The following is a 27638-nucleotide window of genomic DNA, read 5'->3' as shown; positions in this document are numbered from 1 at the left end:
CACGTACCACGTCGCAGTCTCTGTCCCGCCTGCGCTGGAGCAGCCAAGTGGCGAGGGGCACTGCAGCACGAGAGGGGCGGAGATTGTCACGTCGTACGTGCGTCACGGAGTGACGTGATTTGATTGACGTGCGCTCTGCTGCTTCCCTTCGGCGAGTGGTTTTCGAATGGCGCCAGAAATGGCCCAAATAAGTTCAGCCACGGAGGCTACAGGGCAACCGCGTTTTTGAAATTCTAATAATAATAATAATTGGTTTTTGGGGAAAGGAAGTGGCGCAATATCTGCCTCATATATCGGCGGGCACCTGAACCGCGCCGTAAGGAAAGGGATAAAGGAGGGAGTGAAAGAAGAAAGGAAGAGAGGTGTCGTAGTGGAGGGCTCCGGAATAATTTCGACCACCTGGGGATCTTTAACGCGCACTGACATCGCACAGCACACGGTCGCCGCCTTAGCGTTTTTCCTCCATAAAAGCGCAGCCGCCGCGGTCGGGTTCGAACCCGGGAACTCCGAATCAGTAGTCGAGCGCCCTAACCACTGAGCCATCGCGGCGGGTTTTTGAAATTCTAATAACTAATATTCAGTGTAACAGACCTGCAGAGGTGGTCGTTGTGGGGTGTTCGAGTCAAATTGGAAAGCTTTGCGTTTACCCTAAATTCACAAATAATTGTTAAAAATCGCTGCTAGCAGTAGCTTGCAACCCGCGCGTCTCCTACACTGATGACGTCAGTGGGCAGTTTAGGCGAGCTCCATGAGGCGAGCCTTTGATCGCACAGACTGCCCACTGGCGTCATCAGTGTAGGTGATTCGCGGGTTACAAGCTACTGCTACAGCAGCGATTTTTAACAATTATTTCTAAATTATAGGGTCCACGCAAAGCTTTCAAATTTCTCTCGAATACCCACAAAAGACGACCTCAGGAGATCGGTTGCACTACAATATGCGCATCGAAATCATTTCAGGGTCCCTTTAAGAGAGATAATTGATCTTGCAAGAATGTAGGTCAAAAGCCGTCCTCAACAGTTTTAACCGCCTGCCACGACCTGGTGTTCTATGCGAAGCGCGGAAACACATTTAGCAGAGTAAGCAAGTACCGGCACCGGGCGATAACGCGAATGTATACGGGCACTTTGTCCAAGGGCTAGTCCGCCACGTACTCGCACAAAGATAAGCCGTGTCGTTGTTCGCAATTTATATACGTGCAGTTGACCTTGCCTTTGCTCACCGCCACATGTTGCAAACGCCAAGGCGCACTATGACCAGAGCGGGCGTGTTGCTCTACGCAAGTTGTCGCTGTCACTCGCCAGATTCAATAGTGAATACAGTGATGAAGAACCCTGCTCTGTGATCTAAAATGTTCTGAAAATGCTTTTTCTCATAAATTCTGAGGACAAAACAAAGACCACATTTACTCAAAATTTATGATAAACAAATGCATTCGGGAGAACAAAATATTGAATTAACGGAGATATTATCCAAATAACACCGAGACTTATGCGTCGAAAACTATGAAGGCATCCTATAGTCTATGGCACTGTGGCCACGGGAATTGAAAACACAAAGTATACGGCTGGCCGAAGTCATAGAAAAACAGATGACGTTTCGAGTTCTGCAGAGACCCCGATACTTGTTTTGAAAAGCGCCTAGGTAAATATGGCCGATTTACAATATTTCTAACAAACTACGATAAAATGTAAAGCATACTCCTGGACTAGTTAGTTTGTGCGTACTTCAATATTCTCAAGCTCGACAGAGACAAGCTCTTGTCTCCGTTTGCTACAACGGTTCGGATGACGAAATGTGCGCGCCTAACGGGAGGTGCTGCAAACAGGGCTGGGTGCCTTACTGGCTGATATCAGCACAGATAGCACAGATACTTGTTGTCTTCAACGATTTCTTTCTCCAGGAGTTTTCACAACATGCAAACAGGCGGTTGGTATGCGCCTTATCCTTAACGCTTACTGCAGTGTGCAGAACAAAGGAGAGGGGTAGAGAACAAAGCGATAGCAAAACTTCGTTATCTGCTTTGTGAGAGAGTTTCTTTGGTAAAAGCGTAGTCAATTAACATGCGTGCGCGTGTCATGGTGAGGTTATAAGACAAGTCCATCACAATTTTCCTTAATTCCAGAGCGACGCTCACAGCCGCTAAGCAACATATCTCGGAGCCAGGTGTACAGGTAAGCGTCTTTCACGTTGTAGAGGTCGAGGGTCCGCGTGCCACTAGGCAGTTCCTCCGTCTTCAGTGTCGTGAGCCGCCAGAAAAACACTCAGTACACAGTTTCTACTAAACTCATAGGAGGCCAAGTAAACCCATTATGAACCAATTAACTCACCAAGTCTAGACTTCATGTTGTGACTGGGAGGCAAGCCAGGCGCTCGTATGGGCTCTTATCCGGCTGAATAATTTTTCGCACGTGTGGACAACCGCAGACAAGAAACCGCTCCAAAGTTGCGACTTTTGCAGCGCTAGGAGCATCCAGCGCAGTCGCGAACTGCGCAGCGTACAACCTTATCTGCCCGCTCTTCTGTACGAGCGCATGGCTTGCCCAGGTCTGAGAGCTCTATTAGAGTGTACTAGAACACAGGGAAGTGTGTCATCCGCGGCGCGGAGCAATGGGGGCGAGATGGTCGCCGAAGCGATGAAAAGCGTAGAGGGCGCTGGTAGCTGGAGGAGTACAGAGGCTAAACACGAGTAGTAGTAGTTCTGCCGCAACGCTCGCGGCGCGGAAAGCGTAGTCGTGGCGTGCACTTCGTGACCTCGATTTCTACCGGTGCCGAACCGTGTTGTTTCTTTGACTTGGCATGGCACAGTGTGAACTGAAGAAAACAGCGTATAGGGACGAAACAGAGGGGGCGCTTTGAATAGAAGCGTAATACTTGTTCGGTGCTCCGTTTGCAGTCGGTCGACGGTCAAGCTTATTCGCGGTATGTCGAGAAAGGGGATCGACAATTTCATTCGGCATCGTGAGACAGTTTACTGGCAATAAAGACCATCCTATAGCGCCCCAGTTATCAGTGACGACAAGCACGCTCGACTATACTGCGTGTTTGTTGTACGCTTATAACATAGCTCCTGCTAAAATAATTTGCTCACTTTGCGATGCGCGGAATACTTATATTTATTGCCGTTTGTGTTCATAATTGCGCTCTTAAATAAAACGTTAGCAACCTTGGATTACTTCCTTACTTCAAGTGCTCTCGGCATAGCTCTCTCAGTATGCAGAATACGCATTTACACGTTTAACGACACATGATAACGAAGTTACACATTGACGCACGAGAAATCAAATCATCACATTACGTTAAAAATTCTTATGCTAGCACACCGGTATTACTACGTTGGCCGTAGCTGTCTTCCTACGAGCACTTGTTTCGCGATCACAAACCACAGCTCAAAAGAACTACGACCATTATGCGTGAACTGGCACGGTCTAATGGATTAAGTTTACCTAATGGTAAGTAGTGTCGCAAAAATTTACAAGTTGGCGCCATCAATAATGACGCCAAGTATTGCACCGTGATGACAAGTTCCACAGAGATAGCGGCGTTGCAGGCGGCTCGCCAAGCTGTCTGCTCCGCGCTCACAGCGCTCCTGTCACACGCAGCGCCCTCTCGTGCCGCCCTGAGCTTTCATCGCTGAAACGACCCGCTCTCCGCCGGCGCATGACACACTTAACGGTGTGCTGCGAGGAGCGGCAGCGCTGGCACCATCTGGCGGCTGCCGTCGTCTGTTGATAGCAGCTTGTCGCGATTGCAGCTATAGGCGATATTTTTTTATCTTGCTTCCGTCGAGCACTGACGATATCAGTTTCAGCGTTTGATGGGGCCGTCTGTAATCGCCGTGCCGCACCCGCCGTTGGTGATGGAGGTGCGCTATTCACGCTAGGGCCAGTAGTCCGATAGTATGCTGTATGCGTCATGCATGGGCAGTATCAAGGATACATGCATCTTCGATGCTATTTTTCGGTGCATTGTGTGTATCGGTATTAGGTCTCGTTTGCCAAAAAAAAGGAAAGTATCGCAGTATGCGTAGTAGTTGTAGTAAGTGGTTTTTATTACAACAATAAAGACTGTTTTAGTGTACTGTGTATTTGAACGATACTGGACACTCAAAAATTGTCGCAGAGTCTGGGGATGCTGTGAGACTGTCGGTGGCGCTCGCTCAGGCTGTAGAACTCTAGAAAAAGTGTGTGTGTGTGGGGGGGGGGGGGGGGGGGGGCGGAATGAAGTACAAATGGAAAGAAACGATTCGAGTGTCGTTGGCGTCGTCAGCCTTCGTTCTTCCTACGCTCATTGTCCGGCATATAGACAGCGTATATCTTGCGCATTCGGTGAAAGAAGGAATGAAGGGACATGCTCACCGTAGGGGTAGAAACAACACCACTATTTCAAGTTGCAGTAGTTTGCAACAAAAATGGACGACTGTCTCCGTTATGCTCAGGTGATTCAGAACATTCGTTGTTTACTTCGGGGGCCCGATAAAGGTATCTCACTCTTTTCACACGCGGTTCAATGGGATCATCAGCGGTGCATCAACTGACTCATTCCTTTCTCTTGGAGAATCGAGCGCTACTACATGCCATAGTTCTTAATAGGCGTTCGTGAAAATGGAAGAACAGAACACCCGCCGCGGTGGCTCAGTGCTTAGGGCGCTCGGCTACTGATCCGGAGTTCCCGGGTTCGAACCCGACCGCGGCGGCTGCGTTTTTATGGAGGCAAAACGCTAAGGTGCCCGTGTGCTGTGCGATGTCAGTGCACGTTAAAGATACCCAGGTGGTCGAAATTATTCCGGAGCCCTCCACTACGGCACCTATCTCTTCCTTTTTCTTTCACTCCCTCCTTTGCCCTTCCCTTACGGCGCGGTTCAGGTGTCCAACGATATCTGAGACAGATACTGCGCCATTTCCTTTCCCCCAAAACCAATTATTATTATTATTATTATGAACAATACCGTCGGGATCCACGAGTCGACGTGGCTATACGCCTCCCTCCCTTCTGTATGCTCTACATTCCTAGATCGCGGGAAGTATTCATACCCCTCCTGCTGCAGTGGGGCAGCGGTTAAGCGGTGCGCCACTGCCCCGACAGGTGGCCGCTTCAAACACAGCTAATCTTTCTGTAGAGCATCTGTTCCCATACGAAAATGACGTCGCACCTTGGATGAAAACGCCCGTGCAATGTAATTTTGCATTAGCCACATACGACAAGAAAGCTGTACCATTGGCATTTATACAAAGCGAGTTTTTTTAAATTGAAGAAAAATATAATGAATTTACAGCTTTATACACAGACGGCTCAAAAGCTCATGACAGGATTGGTGCAGCTGCAGTACAAAAGTGCCATTGTACTTAACCCAAAAGCAAGTGTGTATACCGCGGAATTATATGGAATTGACAGCACTGGACGACATACGTAATCAACACAATGAAAACGGAGTAATATACACAGACTCCAGAAGTGTCATGACTGCAATTAGCCCGAAACATATATATAAAAAACCCCCTTTTACTGTATATCCTGCAAAAACTGCATCAGCTTGCGATACGCGGGTACAACGTACATTTCTGCTGGGTTCCAAGCCATGCTGGAATTCCTGGAAACGAGCTCGCAGAGTCCGTGGCAGGAAATGCAACCAGGAGTGACGTCTGCAAAATGAAGATCCCCTGGCACGACTATAAAGGAACACTTAAGCTAGCGCTGAAATATAAATGGCAGGTCGAATGGAACCATGCACTAAATAATAAACTGCACCTCATAAAGCCAAGCATAAAAGAATGGAAGTATTGCCATCACAAAAACAGATTTTATGAAGTCATACACTCAAGACTAAGAATCCGACACACACACTTAACACGCAGTTATCTACTCAAGGGAGCAGATCCATCAGAATGCGAGCACTGCAGCGGCCCGCTTTCAGTCATTCACATCCTTTTAACCTGTCCATTGTATGAAACGCATCGCCATGCTCATTTTGCAGACTTTTACAAACATCACGTACCATTCCATCCATCTCTTCTGTTAGGTGATGAACCTATGGTACCATTTGATAAAATTATGGAGGTTTTAAATAGCATTGGAATTTTAAAGTTTTTATAGTTTTTTCATATCACATCATCTAAGGGGTACCCTGTCACAGACAAGGAGGCGCCGTAGCCTTGCACGGTGGGAGGCAACTCCTCGCCCTCTTGCTCTTGGCAGCATCCTACATTCAGACTCCATTTCATTCCTTTTTTACCGCCATGATTATACCACATTTTAAGTAATGATATTTAGATCTTATGAATTTGTTCCAGCCATTTACGCTGGATTTTTAGTCTCTTTTATTTGTTTATTGCGCACCGCGTATCATAATGACATCAGTTTCACTTGTAAACTAGATATAAATAAGCATCGGTTTGGCGCTCCTTGGCATTAGTCACCCTTGCGCCAATAAACTCTCAATTAACTCAAACACAGCTACCGGTGGTGATTGTGAGAACCAGGTTGCTCTCCACGAGCAACCTCTCGCGACCTATCGGTGATGTAACTGCCACCTGCTGTGGTGGGCAGTTTGTTCACAATCCGGTGGCAGATTGTGATGACGTCACAAGGTCACGTGACTTACGTGGCAGGGGTGGGGGGGGGGGGCTGTTTTTTTTGCTCGCAACGCCGACGCCAGATTTTCTGCAGGGCGGAAACCTTAAGTGGGCCCTGAAATGATTTCTATAGGTGTATGCTAGTGCAACAGAGCTGTAGGGGTGGTCTTTGCGGGTATACGAGCGAAATTTGAAATGCCTGGAATAATTGTGAAAAATCGCTGCCAGCAATAACTCTTAACCGATTAGGGCGACACCTCACCGCCGACTTCGATGACGTCAGTGGGCAGCCTGGCCCAGCACTGAACATCGAAATCATTTCAGGGTCATTTTAACGTTGTCGCGTTACAATACAATGTGCGACTTGAAATCAGTGCGGTTCTAACAAACAAAGAAATGAACGAACAGAAATAAGGTGCGCATGGCAGAACACCTTGTACACTTCCTGTCACATGCTCATCTCGTCAACAGTTTGATCTTACAGAAAAGTGACAGTCATAAAATTCCTTCAACCGAAATAATTATGCACGCGTGATTGACTACAGGCTCAGTGCGCTGCAGTTGGGCGCGCGCGAGTAGCGCCATCTGGTTAACAGCGGCGGCAAAATGCGGACGCAGCCAGCGCAGCTCTCTCGTTCAGTTTGCAGTGAGCGAGGCGAGCGGTAATGTGTTTCGTCAGAAGACAAAAGCAAACTTAGCTAATTACGGGTGCTCGACCTACTGGTGTGTTTACCAATGTCATAATAGCTATAAATACACTGCAGTCAAGTAACAGAATATATTTTAACGCTTTCCTTGGAGATTGTGCATCTTTGCTCATGCACAGAGAGGTATACTGGAAATGAGTGCATTGTGGAACTAAATTCATGCGTGCGAACTGGGAAGGGGTTCACACTGACTGGGGTGTTTTGAACGTGCCATCACTGGCACAAGTCAGGAGTTGTTTTATGTCTTATGTAGAGGGGAGGAATGCGCTCAATGAGTCAAAGGAAATGGTCTACGGTGAATGTCTTGGAGCTAGCATCTGAAGTTTGAGTCTTCGTTTGTTATGCTCATCTGTGGTTCAGCGCGTCAATTTTTTTTCGTGCGTGTGTGCATGCTGTGGGTGCGACGTCGTACTTCTAAGAGTGCTTATGCTGTTTTTCCCATTGTTTCACCCAAGCTTTTGTGTATGTACTTGTATGATTTTATTGCCTACAGTAATTTAAAATTTTGTATATTTGTTTGTTGCATTCCCGAGATCGAAAATCCAGTTCTAAATGAATTAAAAAGAAAAATAGAGGGGTTCAAATTTCTGTATATATATTTCTTGCGCCTCACAACATCGCTAAACTCTTAATTTCTGGAGTTGATCTGTACTTTAATAGATTTATCAAACTATAAGGGGTGCCATAGTGCAAGGTTCTAGATAATTTCGACCACCTGGGGTGCTTTAACGTGCACTGACGTCGCACGTACAGTGCGCGAGCCTCTAGCATTTCGCCTGCATCGAAATGCGACCGCCACAACCGGCATAGAACCCGAGTCATTCGGGTCTGCAGCTGAGCAACATAACCACTGAGCCACCGCGGCGGCCTTACTAGACTTAAGTATTTACGAAAGAAAAATAAGACCAAAATAATTCATTTAATTGGTGGCTTCATGAAATTCCTAAAATGAAAGTCCTCTAACTTTGAAACATACTCAGCAAGAAACACATCGTGTTTTTGTATGCTTAGAGCTATGCTTCTCTGAGGGTAATACACAAAGTAAAGCAGTCTCAATCATGCAGGATGTAGAGCATTATAATCTGATATGTGTAGTAAGTTTGCGTTTTTCGCAATTCTAACCAACCAATCACATAGTGGATGTCAGAATGGATGTAAGTTACATAGCTGATTTCATTATCTGGGTCAATCAGACACTTGTTTCTCAAACTGTAAAGGTACTTAAGGAATCTCAATAAGTTGATCTGTGCTGCCGGATGTTTCAGTACAGTCGGGACTGCAACACAATCATGGTTGCTCGGAATCGATGATCAGCCCAACCTGAGAGCAATTGCAACTAAACGCAGCAGCGGTGACGTGGCGGTGGCTTTCAATGTGTTGACATCCGCAGAGAAGCAGGCGTTGACTCGGAATGGCATCGCGGTCAGTGCGCGTCGGCTATGCGACCGGGCTGACGCGAACGCCACCACGGCCAGTCTCGAGGAAGGGGGCGCGTTCTGCCCCCGAGACCGGCTGTGACTGAGCGCCCGGTTAACGCGGCGAGTGCCACAAGGCGGCGCTGGCGATGTGGTCGCTGCTGCCGCCATCATACCAGCGCACGGAGCTACGATTTTGATCTCAACTGAGTAATGTCGTCAATTGCAACTGAGTGACATCTAATTTTACAAAACGCAGAAATAAATCTTTAACAAATTCGATTAGCGTACGACCTCCGAAATCCAATTCTGATAACCGGCTGCGGCGAAATTTGTCACGAGACAGTGTGATCAGGAATCACATTACGCGCAGCAAGCTCTAAACCACCACTTATGGCACCCAGCATGCCCGCATGACCACGGCAAACTCGTGAGAGCCTCTCTGCTTTCGGCTGTTGCGGAGTTGAAAAGGAGCTGCTTTTGGATACCAAGTTGTCGAACCGGATCCTCACCTAATTAGCGGCCTGCTAGTTACAGTGCCTAATGATAAACATTCGTCATTTTTAGTGCCAGAGAGCTATGCTTTACCAGGTCTAACCAGCTCACCGAGTTTGTGTGAAGCTTGACTTAGCTTAGCAACAGTCAATGCAGAAATGAAAAAAAATATTGCTGCGACTGTGTTTCGAACCCGCGGCGGCGCTAAGAGATCAGCTTCGCTGGCCACTGCATTAGAGAACTATGCTGTCGCCGCCGCCGACCACAGACTCTCGCGCTGTGCATTGCACATCGTCGTATCCATCAACTTCCATCTGCGGCGCGAACAGATCAGATGAGCTTAAGCGCGATCAGAGCTCAACCTGAGTCTAATATCGTGGCCAGACGTGCCGATGACCCAGCGAAGAAAAACCATGAGCCAGCCAGGCTGAACACCGGTTTCACACGTCTACTCGGCTTAAATGCGTTAAAATCCTATCACTTATTACGCGATAGCGTATACAGCTGGTCCGGTCGAAATGGGCTCAGCGTAGTATGGAGGTCTGCGTAAAAATAGGGGGCTGCGTAAAAAAAATTATTATGGTAATTTGGGGTTCTAATGATTGATGATTGACTGGTGTGCGATTGGTGATGGCGAGTTAGGGAAATCATTGCAATTAATTGATTAATAAAAAATTAAAAAGTGAAAAAATTGGAATAAACGGGGTTCAATGGTGTCAGCATGATCAGAATGAAAAGCCAATGCTGGATGACGCTAATTTAGACAATTTCGAGTTTGTATTTTATCGACTAATTAATTGAAAAATTTAGAAAAAAGAAAAATGCGTTCAAAGGTATAAACTGCTCAGAATGAGAAGCCTAACCCATTACGCTATCGCGTCATACCCTGAAAGGCGGAGCTCAAGTGTCTTTTCCAATTTTTTGAAACGCATTACTGCTTACGAATGATCATTTTCTGCGTATTTTCACCCTTTTCATTGAATGCATAGTTCATTGTGTTACTTTGGAACCAATTTGTGGTCCAAAAGAACGGACAATTTTATTATTGCGGGCCGTTTTTCCCAGCGGCGCATTGTTGGTAAGTGAGTCTCCCACTGGCGCCTCCACCCAGGGCTCAGCGACATCTCCGACTACTGCCGCCACTCGTCCCCGAGGAAAAATTGTTGTCCTTTCCTGCCCTCGATGGCCGTAGTTCTGTGCAGAGACCAGAAGATCGTATATTCATTCAGCGATGCTGCCCTGGACTTTGACCATTCCCTCCTCGAGGTAAGAGCGAGACGGCTTTACACGCAAGAATTCAAGATAATAGCTGCTGCTAGCAACAGGAGTCTTTGCATCGTGACAACTAAAAGTGTCATGCACTATGACGTCTAAAAGTATTGCTCCTTGCCTAAGCACGTTTTATGCATTGCGCAAACTGGTTGCTTTAGCATTTCCCGTCAAGAATTTCAACGGCGATTTGTTTTTCTAAAACTTCAAGTAAAAAAGAAGCGACGGAAGAGATAAAAGTTTGAAACAGTGCGGACAAATGTACTGCTATAGATAAAGGAAGTTACCTTGGCCTTATGAATAGATAATGGAGCGGCGGCCTCGTATAGATGGATAGGAAACACAAAAGGGGCTCCTGTGTTGTGCGATGTCACGTTGTTGAGGTGATCACAGCAAAGAGAGACAGTAACTGCGTCCTTTGCATTCCTGAAAATCATTTCTTTTTTAATCTTTCTCCCATAGCCTTGGAGTTTGCCTGACATAACCCTGTGATATTGTTTCCCTGACTTCCTAGGACGTAGCTAAGTATGCAGCCCTTCCTGCCTGCTTTCGCTCATACGGAGCTGCAATTAAGGCTGGAGAATTGGAGAGCGCAAGAAAGAGAACATAAATAGGGCGTCATTCCTCCAACCTGGCTGATTTGGCTGCACTGAAACGGAGAAAGTATTGCATCGCTTTTCGCCTGCGGCCCGAGGGCATACCTATGTCGGATAGTTTAGGACGCAGAGAGCATCACCCCTAAACGCCCTGATGTGTCATATATGGTGGAGCGGAATGCTGCAGCAGTCATTGCTTTGCAAATGTTGTCCAAATTGAATTAACCAGACTTCTGAATCATTTTGGAGGGTGAAAAACCTGTTTTCTTTTTCAAATTTTGTCCCTAACACATTGCAGCCAGTTTTATTTGAAAATGTGAAATCCACTGTTATGTATTCAATATCTGTACAGTGTAGGAAGCCTACTTCGTGATGTTTATGAGTATACAGATGTTCATACATCATAGAGATAGTCTTTCTTTAAATAGGTTCCCTAGTTTTGAAGCTCTGTCCCTGAGAAACCTGCAAATATCTATTAAGCCCACGAGCTCCTGAAATCGTAACAAACGGTTGTCTCAGTGTACACTTTGTTTTTAACGTGAAATGGTTTAAAAGATGCGAAGGGAATTTGGCGCTTATTTTGCAGCCATGTTTCAGTGATGATAATAATAATAATTTGTTTTTTTGGGGAAAGGAAATGGCGCAATATCTGTCTCATATATCGTTGGACACCTGAACTGCGCCGTAAGCGAAGGGATAAAGGAGGGAGTGAAAGAAGAAAGGAAGAAGAGGTGCCGTAGTGGAGGGCTCCGGAATAATTTCGACCACCTGGGGATCTTTAACGTGCACTGACATCGCACAGCACACGGGCGCCTTAGCGTTTTTCCTCCATAAAAACGCAGCCGCCGCGGTCGGGTTCGAACCCGGGAACTCCGGATAAGTAGTCGAGCGCCCTAACCACTGAGCCACCGCGGCGGGGCTCAGTTATGCCGCAAATTATGTTTCTAACAATCTTTCCTGCATCACAAATGTGAAGACATAATGGAAAACTCTTTCGCCAGAGGTGTTCTGCTGCACGCAGAGCAGTCGTATTGAAGGTAAATCACACCGACGCGGGCCGATGACATTGTCCAGGTGCCCACTTCATGCAAAAAAGCGGAGGAGGAAAAGCGTTTGGGCCTTGCCGGCGACACCGAAGAAAGAGACCGAGAACATTCGAAGAAAATCGAGGTAAGTTGGTTCAAGTGGCCGATGAGAAAGAGTACACCACCGACAGAAAAAAATTAGCGGTGGCGTAGCTCTGCTGTGCTTAGTATACTTAGCGAAAGCTGCCGCAACGAGCAAGGCTTCTCTTCTTCCATGGCTTGCAACTGATGGCCGAGCGCATCGCCTCCCGCATTCATTAGACCCCACGCGCATGCGTAGTAAGGCGCGTAGCTAGCCGTGGCGTCACCGCGCAGCGGGGAAGGGGGGCGAGGCGGCGGAGTCGGCGGCGGCGCAGCTGTGACGTCACGCGCGGCACACCTGCGGCGAAACTCGCGCTTACGCAGTAGGGGCTGATGGCAAATCGCTCCGGCTAGCGTAGTGTAGCTTTCGCTACAAAAATTCTGTCTCGCCAGCAAGAGAAGGGAAAAATGAGAACCACCCACACGTTAACATGGGTAACAAGGTATCTTTCTGATTCTCTCCCTGTTATCCAGAGGTGAGCCACCATTTTTAGGTGTCTTTTTATCTTCTCGTGCACACCCGGAGTGCATGGGCGTGGGATCGAATTTTGTCTCGTGCGCAGTACACGGGCTATGAAGTAAGCATGCTAAAGTCACTTAACGTTACCATTCCTGCCAAAGACTGTGATAATAATAATTGGTTTTTAGGGGAAAGGAAATGGCACAGTATCTGTCTCATTTACCGTTGGACACCAAAGTTGCTTATCGCGCATTGTCAAGGCGTAAAGTTCAGCAAACTTTCGTTTTATTCCTCAAGAACATAATAGAAGGGGCCACCTATTAGGATTTCACAAGAATATTGGGACGCCTGCCTCCAAATGCGTATGCCTGTCTGTAATAAAAATGTCACTAATATTTTTTTGAGGTATTTATGAAAGTATTCGACTTGCACGGTGGTCGATCTGACTGTACCTTACTGTGACATAGTTGCTTTAGTAATGGGTTCTTCATAAAACTGCAGGCATAATGAACATTTTGCTGGCGCGACTTGGTTTATTGTGACTTTCCTTGGCTTTTCGTGAGCCGAGTAGAAATGTGTTTTTCCCCAGCTTTTGTGTAGAGCCAAAGAAGAGGTGAATTGCTAGCATACCGAAAGGTCGACAACAAAAGCATTTTAATTTGGCTAATCTTGTTTTATCCCGTTTTCAGCAAGTAAAATGTGTGTCAAGTCTTGCTTCCTCAAGCAAATAAGAATGTTGATGTTGAAAGTTGCTGTTTTTTCTTCTTTCCTTGGTAGCTCATAAGCGCCAGTAAATTCTTGTAACTGCATCATCTTTTCTTGTAAATGCATCACGAGCTAAAAACTAACCATTTCCACTTCAAATTTTCAATACCGCTATTTTTCAACGTTCTCTCCTCTTGGAAACGTCTCAGTAAGAATATTCTTCTACCTGACTGCTTCGAGCTTTCATAAGGAGCTTGGGAAGTTTCATTACTTCTTAGCTACTGCGATATAATAGTTCTGTGACATGGTTACCAGCCTATCCTTTTTTTTTTTCAGGACGGCCAACAGAAAACTGAAGATGTTGTTGTTAAAGGTAAGTGATTTTATCAGCTTTATACAGAAACATGACCTCTGCATAGGTCACAACCTCATCTCTGCCCGTTGAAAGAAAGCTCACAGGCAGATGAATACATGGGCAGTCACATTTCAGAACGAATGCATTGATCTTTGCGGACATTGGCGAAGATATGGTACGTAGCAGTCAAAAATAGATCTTGCCATTAATAGTGTGCATCAGAAAGCACAGGAAATAAGTTGCTAAGTTATTAATACGACCACATTTCATCTGAGCTGAACAATAAAGGCAAAGCATGCGTCAGCTAGCTCACTGTAAATAAGTCGTAATTTTTGTACCTCGAAATAAAGGGCACAAACAGTTTGCTCGAATTACGACGAGTTCCAACTAAAGCGAGCATGAATCATGTGAATAGCTGTGGGATGGCTACTCCTTTAGTGAAATGGGGAAAGGGTGTTTTCTTCCAGCGGTAGGCTGAGACTGCAGGTTCTCTTAATTAGGACAATTAGTGTGCATGCTCTGTGCGATTCGCTTTTTGTGCATGACACTTGTATGATGCAGGTAATGAAGTCTGCTATATAGTGCAAGTGCAAGGCCTTTAGCGTAAACATTTGATCGACCTGTTTCAGAACCGAACTACAACAGTGTAGCCGTTACAACGCCAACGGTTTTTCGTCATCGCTACGTGAACACGACGCATTTAGCTCAGATGATTGTTACGAAACCCGTAGTGTCGCGGTAGTTATATGAGATGGTCTAGTATAGAAGGTTTGATTTAGTTTGCAACTTTAAAAGGCTGGCAGATATAATGCATGCACGGATTCCACTAAGCATGTGTCATCGGCCACCAAACTGACTGCGCACAAGCAAGGTAGCTTTTGAAGTGGTAGCTTCACTACTAGAGGTAACGGGCTGAAATCGCCTTGTACTTCCCATGACCTTCAAGGCTCAGCTAAGGTCAAGACTTCAGTTTATAAATTTGGAGAACCAGTGAATGGTCAGTGGTCAGACCAATGGTCGAGCCATAGCAAAGGTCGCAGTAAGTTAAAGTCAAATGGCAAGGCCATTTCAAGTCAAGGTCATCATGGTCGTCAAGGTCAAGTCAAGGACAACTAAAATCGGGTTACGTGAGCGACTCTTGGCTCACCGAGGAGCCAAAACACGTCGTTCACACGATGCGTAACAGATGGGCTAGTCAACAGCATGGTCTGCACCCTGCAAGAAATCGAATATGACGTGACTCGAACGTGTCGAGACCTTGGCTCAGTTTCCCGCCGAAGGTGGGTTTGACCTGGCAAAAAACCAAAGAAACGACGAAAGCATATCATAACAAGACTTTTCCAGGCCAAACCATCTTGTAGCTACCGCTTCTCCCTCGGTTTAACCACAGCTAAACCATCGTTAATTTTTTTTGTCACTGCGCTATCTCACGGAAAGTGTTGATGTATCAGATACCAGCATTCTCGCCACTCGGAAGCCTGGATTAGTGAAAGACAGACTGTGAGGCGTGGTTGTCGCCCCTTTCATCTAATGGTCTGACGGCAGGCGATCATCTCATGCGGGAACCTTTGGAGGTGACACTACGAAGTCTGCATACGCTTGCTAGAATGTGCGGTTCTTCTGCGTATGCGTATAGGGTTGCTTAATTATGAATGTTGCGAGTATCTTCCATCTCCGAAAACGTCCCCTATACGAACGAAAGTTTTGTGAAGAACCCCGAACCTATTCTGTTATTGACTTGCCATTTTATCTTGAATTCGGAGATGAAGTATCTCGAATTCGCTGAGAGAATATGTGAGAGAATATAACACCCTTATTTATTGTTCTTGCGCACGGCTAACCCGAATTCCATTGCAGCTCTCGTAGGCATTGGAGCTACCGTGGGAGTACTGGCCGTCGTCATCGGGGTGCGGTGGTGGTGGACCCGCCGCCGCGATACGATCTCAAACCTCGCCGGCTGAACCAGCAAATAGCAGCGATGACAGACCGACGGAACATTTTACGCCAAACTCCATCTGTGCTCCACGTGTGGCATCACTGACCTCACTGACTGATCCTAAAGGGCAACCCCGGGTTTTTTTCGTTGTTTATGCATTGCAAGGGAGGTCTGAGCAATAGTTTCTCCTGCCGTTTCTCGTTATTTAGACGCAAATTACTCGAAAATGGAGAGTTCAGCTTCACCTTAAATCATGCTTAATGTTGGCTATTGTAATTGGCTTTATTTGTGATTATATCTACTGGTGACCCTGAGATACAGGCAACAAAGATCACACATCCGCTGAAAAGGCGATAATGAACAAAGGGAATGAAGGTGCGGTAACTATCTCACTTTGGGCAAATACTGCACTGCGTCCTTAAGAAATGATTGATGGAGTGAAAAAGGTGGGCCTAGAAGGAGAAAATAGTCGATGATGGCGTGCTCTGAGTGCTGAGCACATCTTGCTGTCAGGGACCTTTGAGTCATCGTACGTCAGATCCGTGCTACGAGAGCAAATACAGTCTTGACTTGATGTTTCGCGAATGCATTTCCTGATCGTCGCCATTCCATGTAGTTCCAAGTTAAGTCACTTAATATGCGCAGTGGTGTGTGACCCATAACCTTTGTGACATGATTGCAACGCCACACAAAGCACGACATCCAGCCATTCAGCTCGGTTTTGTTTTCATTAGTTCAGCTAGGGTCGTCTGCAGATTGTGACATGTGAAGAAATTCTACTCCGCGTTCCAGAGCACACCGTTCGCCTCTCCACACTTTTCTCCCTACATCGCCTTCCTTGCCATGCTCTTGAAATGCCTATCCGTAGTCAGACAACTAACCACACCTCCTTTTTTCCTTTATAATGTGGTCCTTTGTTCTGTCTACGCCTTCCTTGAGTTGTAAAATTGTTTTACCTACTTTTTTAATTAACTAGTTAAAGAAATTAAGGGATTCTATGGATTTTTACCTTCGTTAAGAACTTCGAAGGACTCTCGGTGTTGCCCTCTTTGGTCCTCGCTGCTAGAGCGAGTAATCAATCTGTTCTTCAACATTCCATGGACTACTTTTATTTGGTCGTTGTGTTGTTTAAGCTTGTGATCGGATGATTATTTCAGTGGCAATGTTTCACCGATCGACTAGAACCTCAATATTTAGTGTTACCGTTACTGCTGCTGTTTTTAAGCTTAATATTCGTCTGAAGTGACTGCCTGCTCTGCTCATAATACACAGCAAAGAAACGCTATATGGCATAATCACCATGACATGCTCAACGTGCCCTAATTATTTGTTTCCGTGGACAGTGGATATCATCGCACTTAAAGCAGGATCGCGTGTTCAGGCATAAAGCAGGTAATGAAGGTACGGTTGTTGCGTCATTGGTATGGAAATGTTCCGGTGTATTTCGAGGCGCTCGAAATTAAGGTTTCAGGAGAGACAGCAGACGGCGGTGCGTCGTGCCCGAGGCCTAAATGGGAACAGATGGCATGCATCGCTAATGCGCCTAATGTAGGCATATTTCCGGTGTTCGTCCGCGAAACGTCGGCAACAACGAAACGCTTTCCGGTCACCGAGGCAGGCGTCTAGCTCCTTGCAATGGTTCTACGCGATATCGGCTGCAATACGCTTGTTGCATGGCGGGCTCTTGTTCCCGACATGGAGCTGAAAATCTTCGAAGGCTTGCTGCTTCGACGGACACAGCATTGAAGTTAAAGATGCCGAAGCATATTTTGTCTCACCTTATTTTACAGGCAGAGCCTCAGTAAAAAAGCAGTGGAAACTCCGCTCTTTGTTGTAGCAGGAGACGCGGCTTGGTCCCTACTGGCTACAAGGCATGCGCCTCGGCCAAACTGACGTCATTTACCTAAACTTCTCCAAAGCCTTCGATCGCGTTCCACATCAGCGTTTAATGGCAAAACTGTCCTGCCTCCACATTAACCCTTTAATCCTGTCATGGATTGACTGCTTTCTCCGCGAACGCTCACAATATACAGTAATAGAGAACCACAGATCGCAAAATACTAGTCATCTCTGGTGTCCCCCTGGGATCGGTGCTGGGACCACTCCTTTTTCTGATATTTATAAATGATCTTCCTAATACTATATCATCTTGTATCCGCCTCTTCGCAGATGATTGCGTCCTTTACCGCCGCATATCTACTCCCGATGATCACACTCTGCTTCAACGCAACCTAAATCTCATAGAAACCTGGTGTACGTCATGGCTTATGCAACTGAACATTTTCAAATGTAAGTTCATGCATGTATCAAGAAAGCGAAATAACCTCAGCTATCCGTATTCATTAAATTCTACACCACTCTCAGAAACAGTATCATACAGGTATCTTGGAATCATCGTGAACAACAAACTAACATGGTCTGAGCACATTGCAAAACTTTGTACAGATGCTTCCAAGTTGCTTGGGTTTATCAGACGATCCCTCGCTTTTTCACCCCGTTCTATCCGTCAACTCGCCTACGTAACATTCATCCGTTCGAAACTCGAATATGCCTCGGCGATCTGGAATCCCCATCAGAAATATCTAATCGATCAGCTTGAAGCCATCCAAAATCGCGCAGCCCGTTTTATCACATCGCAGTATGACAAGACGACACAGTATAACTCTTATCAAGGCATCCCTTGATCTTCAACCCCTGGCACTTCGGCGTAAAATTTCACAGCTTTGCCTATTTCATAAATTGTACCATAGCTTCCCACAGCTAAGAAATTCTGTATTACACCTGCCGCTTCGCACCTCACGCCGACTTTTCAATTCTTTAAGTTTGCAGCGCATACATGGCTCCACAAACTCATTTAATAAATCCTTTTTACCTAGCTCCATTACATTGTGGAATGACTTACCCGATTCCATAGTTACTGAAGTAGAACCTAATAAATTCAGGCAGTTATTAACAGCACATTTTAAGGGCTGAGATATTTTGCCGTGTTTTTGAATGTGTATGCGGTCTGTTTTTTTGTTTTTTTCCAAGTTGTTCTTGAGCCACTGTGTCTCTTATTAGTGTTGATGCTTGTAATGATGTTAATGTTTAACAAGAACCCTGCACTTTGTATTGATTTTTGTTGTACCATTGTATATGTAACGACTACTCCCCCCCCCCCCTTATGTAATGCCCTAAACCAAGGGCCTTTAAGGGTAAATAAATGATGATGATGATGATGAAGACTATATAGGAGTGGAAACCTCCCCCGTCTGCGGCCTGGAAAGAAACTACTGAAATACAACGTCAACGGGCTGTGCCCGCTGAAGCAAACACCCGTGTCGTCTTCTCGTCTGCTTTGAGCGTGTGCTGGAGCCGCCTGCCCGGGCGCTGCATTTTTTTTTTCCTGCTGCTTCTACGACGCGCCGCATGGCGCCACCACTGCATGCGGCCCCGTCGGCGCATACAATTGTGACTTTATCTGGTCGCCTGCGCTCGCTCGCGCTGACAGGAGCTTCACCTCCTATGTAGTCTTGCTCCGTGGCCTCGGCGTACGAGGTGGAACGGCATAGCGCTTGGGTACAAGTGCTTCTTGTTCTCGGCGGAATATGGCCTCTGGAAGCAAGCACCGGCACGTACCGCGAGCCACATGGCGGCGATGTGGCGCCACTACTGTGTGATAATTGGGAATAGTCGACAAGCACGTCAGCCGACAAGCAATGATATTATAGAAAGTGATGAAGACCACTTAGGTCACAGTATAGCCCAGACGGGACGCCCTGGCCACCGAAAATGGTGGAGGTCACGTTATATAAGTGATCTTAACTGAGATGAAATTTCGGCGACGGCGTCACCAAAAGAACATGCTTGATGCCGGATATTTACCGCTTACTAAAGAACCACTTGAAGAAAGAATGTGAATACAAGTAGTTGCGTGCTTTCTGGGTGTAGGTCGGACATCTATTTCTTGGCAATCGTGGCCGTTCCCACTTTCATACTGTCAACAAGGGCATTCCGTGTGCAATTGTTGTAATCTGGTCATCCTGTCTGCATCAGTGCCTACGACCCGAGATCCCACTCAGGATAGCCTGGTAGGTGTGCTTTCCGATAGCGGGAGAGACTGAGTTCTGGAATTCTATCATGATGCGCGGAGGAAGTAAAATATACAAGGTCTTGTGGTAGGTGTCAAAAGACGATTTCTGCAGACGCTGAGGAACGCTCCACGTTACCGGTAGGATGACTCTGATCAATACTCGACTCGACCATGTCATCACGGTCATCGTCGGTCGGCTCTCGCCGACACAGACGAAATGAATACACCTTAAGTCATCATTCTAGTATACCTGGCTACACGCCGTCTGGATGCAGCGGCGCATCTCAAATTGGATGCCGCTGCTTTTGCATTGGGTATAATTGAGACGGGAAGCAGGATCCGAGAGATGGCCAAGGGTCGTGTTCTATATCGGGAGGGACGAGAGAAAGCAACGATCTTCTAGCGCTTAAAACACCTAAGTACGACTCCTTCCACTTTCGAGTGCAAACGTTTTGGTGGAAATATTCAGTGCACTTTAAAAAGGTGCCAAATAATATCAGCCGAAAAAATTCGCCGTTGATTACGATAATCCCTAACGCGAAATTCTACCGCAGCTGCTGAGGTGTATTTCAACCCCAGAGGATTTACTGTGCCGCCGCTGAGCATGCATGCTCAGGCGCCCCACACTATTTTTCCGTGCAAACGAGGTTATATCAAGCTAATCAAGAAGCCGCAGACCATACTGAAACGTTTCGTATGAGCCATTCTTATGGAATTTGAGAGTATGAAGTCCGTAGGATATGAAAAGATATGAAAATTCATATCTTTTCAGTACGGAGTCCGTAAACATTCCACATAATTTCTGTACAATTTCCATACAATGTACATGACGTCATACTGAGTCCACGAATTTCCAGAAACTCTTCCATATGTAGTCTGTACCGACCCTGTATGCCCCATACAAACTGCATGAAGTATCTCATAGAAACATGAAATTATGGAACTCGTCATATGGAAACTCAGTAGGGAAAGTGAAATCATGACCAAAACTGCCTTCTGCTTAGGATACTGGCTTAGAGAGGATATAGTTCAATTGCGACAAATTATCACAGATAATATTCGTGAGAGCTTGCTGCGTACTACTTTGCAGAGTATTACCGCGGGTAGGTCCCAACGTATGCTGCGAGAAACCTTTTCACTAGGACACCGGACAGGCAAGTCACATTTGAAAAGCTCAACAAGCCAGTAAAAGAATGAGGTGGAAAATAGCTTGTTTTTCGTGAGAATGTGTTATAGGTAAGGAAAAATGAGAATTATATACTCATTCAACTTTCACACGGCTCAGTCAGTGCCTTGAGCTAATGTACATCTGTGCAAAATAGGAGTGGCATGATTATAGCTGAATGTTTATCTTCTGTGTGTTGTGGTGATGGTGATGTTATTGGGTCATGATGCGGATCATGTCTGAGAGCGCTAGAAAAGAAAAGCGTTATGTGCGTTACTAGAGAACCGATTTTTTCGTCTTCGGTGCACACGTACACTGACTGGATATAGTGCACTCTCAGTTTTGTTAACACGAGGCAAAAGTTGGAGGGGACACTCAAGCTCTGCCTTAACGGTATGGAGCGATAGCTAAAGGGTTAACACCCACATATGCGGAACTGGCCATGCTCTGCTTCACATTCATAGATCCCTGGGAGTCCTCACACCACTCCTGCCATAGTGGCGCAGGGGTTAAGTGATGTGTCACTGCCCTGAGATGGCAGGTGTTGCCACAGGTGGGGGTTGTGCGATCTAGGTTGCTCTTCCCAACAACCTCTGTGGACCAGTCATTAATTTAACTGTCGCCTCCCACGGCCGGCAGTTTGCTCGCAATCCGGTGGCCAAGTTGTGATGACGCTGCAAAACCACGTGACCTAGCTGGCCTATCTCTCACAAAAATTCTTTTGACAGTCAATAGACTGTCCACAGACTTCTGTCTATAAAGTCTATGGACTCTGTAGACAGACCATAGAGAACAGTCTATCGGCAACACAAATCCTACATACAGTCCATAAACAATATATAGATCTATGGCCATACACTTTTAGTAGACTTTTGTTTATAGACAGTCTATACACTGTGAATAGACGAAAACAAATATCTATAGGAAGGCAATAGAGTCTAAACGAGGTCTATAGACGGTCTATAGACCGTTTTTGTGAGAGACCAACCTTTTAGGTTTCTTCTCTTTCGAATTTTGGTCACGGTCAACGACGCCGACGACGACGTCGGATCTTCTGGTTGCGCTTTCATCCACTTTCGACATACCCCGTCAGGTCTCTGGGCCAGCGGTCACCTTCTATTATCTCGCTGTTGCTTCTTATACTTTCCATCTTCCTCCTCACTCCTAAACGTGAAGAGGGCGATTGCTGTCCCTCCACTTTAGGCAGGTGGCCGCTACTTGCCACAGTTGGCAAGGGGCAACAATTTATTTTAAAGTAAATAGCGTCCTATTATTAAGGTAAACTAATTAGTTTTCTAAGTAATTGAGGAACTATGACTCTAGGTTCCGCGGTAGAATGCAGGTGTGTATGACTGGACCAAAGTTATGAACTGTAGGAGGACGGCAGGTTGGGCGAGCTCGTGTAAGGCGGGTACAACACGTGTGAATGTGGTGGCTTTTTTAAACAGAGCCTCATTGTATGACATGGTGCATGTGCGCCTATGTTTGTATGTATAAATTGTCTTCCTATATTCTAATTTATTTATTTATTTATTTGTTAAGATACCTACAGCGCCATGAAACGGGCATTATTGTAGGGGGAAAGCATAAAAAAATGGTATAGGTAGCACAGTTCAGCAACAAAAAATGTAACGCTATGTTCAAAAGATAATGCAAGATACACAACGTATTCATACAAGAAAACAAATGTTCAAAGCAACGTATATACAAAAACTGGATACAAAAACTACAGTTCTGTATACAAAGCAGACAAGATAATTTTACACACTAAGTACACAAAAATTCGGCAACATCACTGTGAAAGCTAGAGGACGGCGCTGGCACTATATGCTCCAACAAACCATTCTAATCATGAACTGTTTTTCGAAAGAACGCATATTTGATTATGTTGATTCGATGCATGTATTCACGAACTTTTAATGAGTTGTCTATTCTGGCGGATCTGTAGGTAGGATCAAGTATATATGTCTATTTCCTTTTACCCGTTGCACCTGAATAAATTTTATGGAATAGCGTTAGATGGATGTATTTCATTCTTTCTTGGAGAAGGGGCCAGCCCAGATTGATTATTATGTCAGATGAGCGTTGGATGAAATTATAATTTGAGGAGACAAATCGCGCTGCACGCTTTGGTATGCGCTCTAATTCGGCAATGCATATTTTTGTGGCAGGATCCCACGCGGACCAATATTCCAGTATTTCAATATTGTGCGGCGTTTGAAAACTAAAGTGTTCCTTTTATTCTAGCAGGGGCTTGCTTGAAATTCCGTTTTAAGAAGTTAGCCTTAGCTTCAATGTAGTCTATATGTTCATTCTAGGATAATTCATTTTTAAACAAGACATCTAAGTACTTATAACTCGACTCCATCGACAGATTTTCGCCTTCGAGAGAATATGTACTTTGCAGAACGTGACGTTTGTTAGTAAACTGGACAAATTTGCATTTGGTAAAATTCAGTGTCACATTCCACGTCTTGCACCACAGTAGTGTAGAGTCAAGGTCACTTTGTAAATGTACACTATCATGTGAGCCATTAATTTTCACGGTAAAGACAACAATCATCAGCATACTATCTGATGCGACAGGATACCTGCGCACACCTATCATTAATAAATATCAAAATATGAAGGGGCCCAGGACAGATCCCTGGGGGACACCTGAGAGGACTGCTTTATGCGATGAACTCGTTCCGTTAAGCACTACGCACTGTTTTCGGTCAGCTAGATAGGCCTCAATCCAATGTAAAAGATCAGCGAGAAGATTCAGCGCAGACAGTTTTACCATTAACAAGCCATGTGCTACTGACTGAAACTCCTTGTGGAAATCTAAAAGATGCAATCAGCCTGCTTACTATTATTAATTGATAGAGGTATGTCATGAGAGAACTCAATTATTTGGGTGTCGCAGGAAAGTCCCCTTCTGAAACCATGCTGTGTTGGGCAGAAAAAATTGTTTTCTTGGAGATGAGCCATCAAGTTGGAGTAAATAATGTTTTTTAGTTCTTTGCATGAAACACTGGTGAGGGATATTGGTCTATAGTTTCTGGATTTTTTTTTGCCCCCACTTTTGAAAACAGGAACCACATTTGGAGTTTTCCAATTATCTGGTATGGCACCAAGATGGAATGATTTCTGAGAGCCATTAGGAATGGGGAAATTGACGCGGCACAGTTTCTTATTATGTAATTTGAAATATGATCTGGACCGGGTGCAGAGCTCTCGTTCACTTTTTGCAGTAGTGTTGTTATGCCTTGTTCTGAAAAGGATATTTTGTTCATTTGTGGCAAATTCTGCAGAGTTTGTACGCCACTAGCCTGGGAATTGGAATGTAAGTACACAGATTCGAAATAGCTATTAAACTGTTCAGCTTTTCCTTTCAGGTCTTTGGTTGTAAGTTCAGCATTGTGTTTGTGTCTTCCAATGTCAGGCCCTGTTGACCAGCGCTGTTGAATATTAAAACTTGCCGAAGTGTTAATATCCTTGACTGTAAAAATTTGTGTTCTTGTCTTACAGGAGTGTATCGCGGCTTATTTTGTCGCCATGAGCAAGCACGCAGCGCTGACATTGAAAAAAACATTTATAAACGCGTCTCGTTCCGCTCGTCTCGACGCCTAGCCATTTCACGAACATGGTTTATGTTGACGCCGAAGCATACCCGGGCCATGAGAAGTACGCAGTGGAGGCAGTGGACCACCGCTTCTCCACCCTATTCACTGCTTATGTAAGAGCCGAAACCCGAGTGACCGTGGGGACCACTGCCGTGGCCAACAATTGCCCTTAGACTTTACGAATTTCAATGCCGAGGTGCACATGTGATCACAGACTCGCAACACGCGTGTCTAAACTTCCTGAGAGGCCGATTTCCCAAACACGTCAGTCAGCTCATGGGCACTACACCACTCATAGGTATAACGAACGCCTCGAGTTTCAGCGTCTTCAAAGAAGACACTTCCCTTCATCTCATAGGAAGTTAGACACCCCAGATGCCGTCTCATGGCGGCAGACACAGACGAACACATTTCGAAACCTCCATAGACTACATATCATACACGCAATATTAAACTCCGACACCTGTCCCTGGTGCCAGGCACGCTCTACACTCTTCCACAATTCGTGCGGATGTGGGACCAAACAAAACACTATACAGACACAAAACACGTCTTTTGAGCAGCGCTGTTGACTAGCGATAACCAGTACAACCAACGGGCCCTGATACAACGGGTCCGCAGGGCAGCTCAAGCCAATGGAGGCTGGGAATGAGGACCCACTCATAAGCTCGAATACTCCCCTTCTGCTTAATCAATTTTCTTCCTCCTCCTGGTCTGCTCGCCTTTCGTACCGTGGCTCAGGATGGTGACGAAGTGAAGAACGTCCAGCTCAAGTGGCACCGTGCACCGTAACGCTGCCTCTACAGCTCTTTCCAAGGGCGCCATGAAGGTCCGACTGCGCTTCATGACGAGGATGCTACCTTACAACATAAAGTACAAACAATGTACAGTACTCACGGATTGAAATAGGACATTCGGAGCGCTAGCCTTGCAGTGCCACGCAGGCATGTGGTAAACCACAGGCCGGCTCATTGGCTACTGGAAGGAACAATTCTGCTTTGTAGATGTTCTCCCTCTCACGCCATACCACAATGCACCACCTTGGTTCCATGAGCGTCTACGGGCGGCGCTCCATGAAGCGACGGCCACGCGCTCCGAATGTCCTATTTCAATCCGTGAGTACTGTACGAGGGAATACAAGAAGAAAAAACATGAACCCTTACTAAGAAACGGTCGTATAGCGTTGGCTTTTTGCTCCTATGGTAGATGTTTTTCGGCGGTTAACTTTATTTGCTTCAGCACAAGAGCCCCATGTCTTGTCTTCAAGCCCACCGGCGGTGGTGCACCTTGCCAGCTTGAAGGTGGCAAGTGTCAAAATGGAGAGGGAAATTTCTTTCCCCTATTAAAAGGAGGCGGAAAGACAGACCAGAAGATCCATGCCACAGAAAGAACCCAGTCACCTTTCAAGGTTGGTACACGGAAGAACCAGTGGCGACCTGCCACCGTTGGCAGGTGACAAAGTTAACACAGAGAAATCCTGCGCTCCACTTGTGTGGTATGTGGGGCAGATCTCAACAAGGTTCTCAAACTATCGCACTGTCATAGCTAATGGTAATGACGTGCCCTCCGAATTTTTGTTTTCAACGCTTACTGTAACGCCACGCGATAGTTAATGTCCAAAGCACTTCAATTTGTCGAGGTGAATATATCATTTACAAGCAAAGACGCATTAGAACGAACGTGAAACATAATGGAGCGCGGCAAAAAAAAAATGCTGAGAAGGTCGGAGAATGTCCGCAGAACCGCCACTGGTATGTGTAACTGGCTGTCACGGCTGTAACGACAAGAATAGAGCGCTGTGGTGCAATACAATGCCAACAATGCAATGCACTTGAACTTAGCTATGTGAAGGATTTTCATTTTTGCACCGATAGATGCACTGAATGACACGTAAAACTTGATGAGCGATAACAATCACTTTTTAATTAAATGCACAAAAACCGCTGAGCCACAAACGTTTATCATATACAGAACAACCAACCAGAAACATCACCCGCAGCCTCGTGCTGGTTGCGTGGTGGTTAAAGGCACCGATTGGCAGCTGTGAGGCGAGGATTGGAACCGCATTCGAAGCACGTTCGTTTTATTATACGGACCTAGCTAGTCGAGACGAACGGACAAAGAAGCCTGCGTTGAATGCATTCCTCCCTTCCCTTACAGCGCGGTTCGAGTGTCCACCGAGATGTGAGACAATTACTGTGACATTTCCTTTCCTCAAAAGCTAATTTTAATTTTCATTTCGCAAATTTCAGCTTGAATGCTCGACTTTCATATCACTGTATGCACGATATTGTGCTGCGCGGTCGTGCGGTCTTCTATCCTTTTTTTTTATTACTCCCATCTTCAGTAGAGCTCTGCTCTTCACAGGTTGCTATTAAATTTATTGACAATTTTTTTGCTTTGCTACGCTTTTCGCAGAGCATTGTTACATTATACCTTTGAAATTACAATAGTGAAAATAAAAATTGCAATATCTTTTCTTATGTACATCGAGCAATACTGCAACGTTATGGGTAATGTTTCTCATGGTTTTGTGCAATTTTGATGAGGACAGCAACTACTGACGCGCCAGTGTTGCTGCACCCTCGGCGCCCTCTGAAGCCAGGGCTTAGTCAGGAGGACATGCTCCCTCCTTCTGTCCTGCTCCAAAGGCAAGAACTCGGTGTTACCTCAATAAACAAACAATGAGGCGCCAAATCTACCTTTATGTCCATGTAAATAAATTGAACAAAAAATGCTTGCTGCCTGAATTTTCAGTGACACAAAAAAATGAATGTACACGAAAAATACAATGCAGTTAGCTTAGAATACAGTGTGCTTGCACTGGAAATGCTGGTGCAATGCGGACGCAAGTAGGAGCAAAGCTGATAGTGACCGGGAACTGTTAGGGTAACCTTCTGAGTTCCACTCGGCATCGATAAGCGCGGTGGCTGCTGCAAACAGATCAAAAGTGTTCTATCAACGCGGAACCACTAGAAGGGGTCGTGTTGCGCTATGGTCGAGCAAGTGGGTATGGTCCAATGTGGTTGAAGGAAATAATCTTCTCGCTCGACCTGAGATCGCCATTCTAAGATAGTACTACGCCAGCTTTCAGCACGTAATCAGTGGAGCTTTTTG

General features: G+C 45.8%; 2 protein-coding genes across 5 annotated transcripts in view; one reads left to right on the top strand and one right to left on the bottom strand.

Annotated features, from left to right (window-relative positions):
- Positions 1-2507, bottom strand: part of LOC144106880 (uncharacterized) — an 87984-nt gene extending 85477 nt beyond the window's left edge. For all 4 annotated transcript variants that reach the window (XR_013309148.1, XR_013309147.1, XR_013309149.1 and 1 more), the window contains exon 1: positions 2331-2507. The gene's annotated coding sequence lies outside the window, so the exon portion shown is untranslated. The remainder of the gene's footprint in view (positions 1-2330) is intronic.
- LOC144106881 (uncharacterized) lies at positions 1973-18672 on the top strand. The gene is made up of 5 exons (XM_077639830.1): positions 1973-2174; positions 10301-10455; positions 12129-12224; positions 13722-13758; positions 15598-18672. Exons 2-5 carry the CDS (start codon positions 10372-10374, stop codon positions 15699-15701), a joined length of 321 nt encoding a protein of 106 aa, XP_077495956.1. The 5' UTR covers positions 1973-2174; positions 10301-10371; the 3' UTR covers positions 15702-18672.
- The last annotated feature ends 8966 nt before the right edge of the window (positions 18673-27638 follow it).

Source organism: Amblyomma americanum, chromosome 10 (genome assembly GCF_052857255.1).
Source record: "Amblyomma americanum isolate KBUSLIRL-KWMA chromosome 10, ASM5285725v1, whole genome shotgun sequence".
In the NCBI taxonomy this organism is placed as follows: Eukaryota; Metazoa; Arthropoda; class Arachnida; order Ixodida; family Ixodidae; genus Amblyomma; species Amblyomma americanum.
This window is presented reverse-complemented; position numbering and strand designations above follow the sequence as displayed.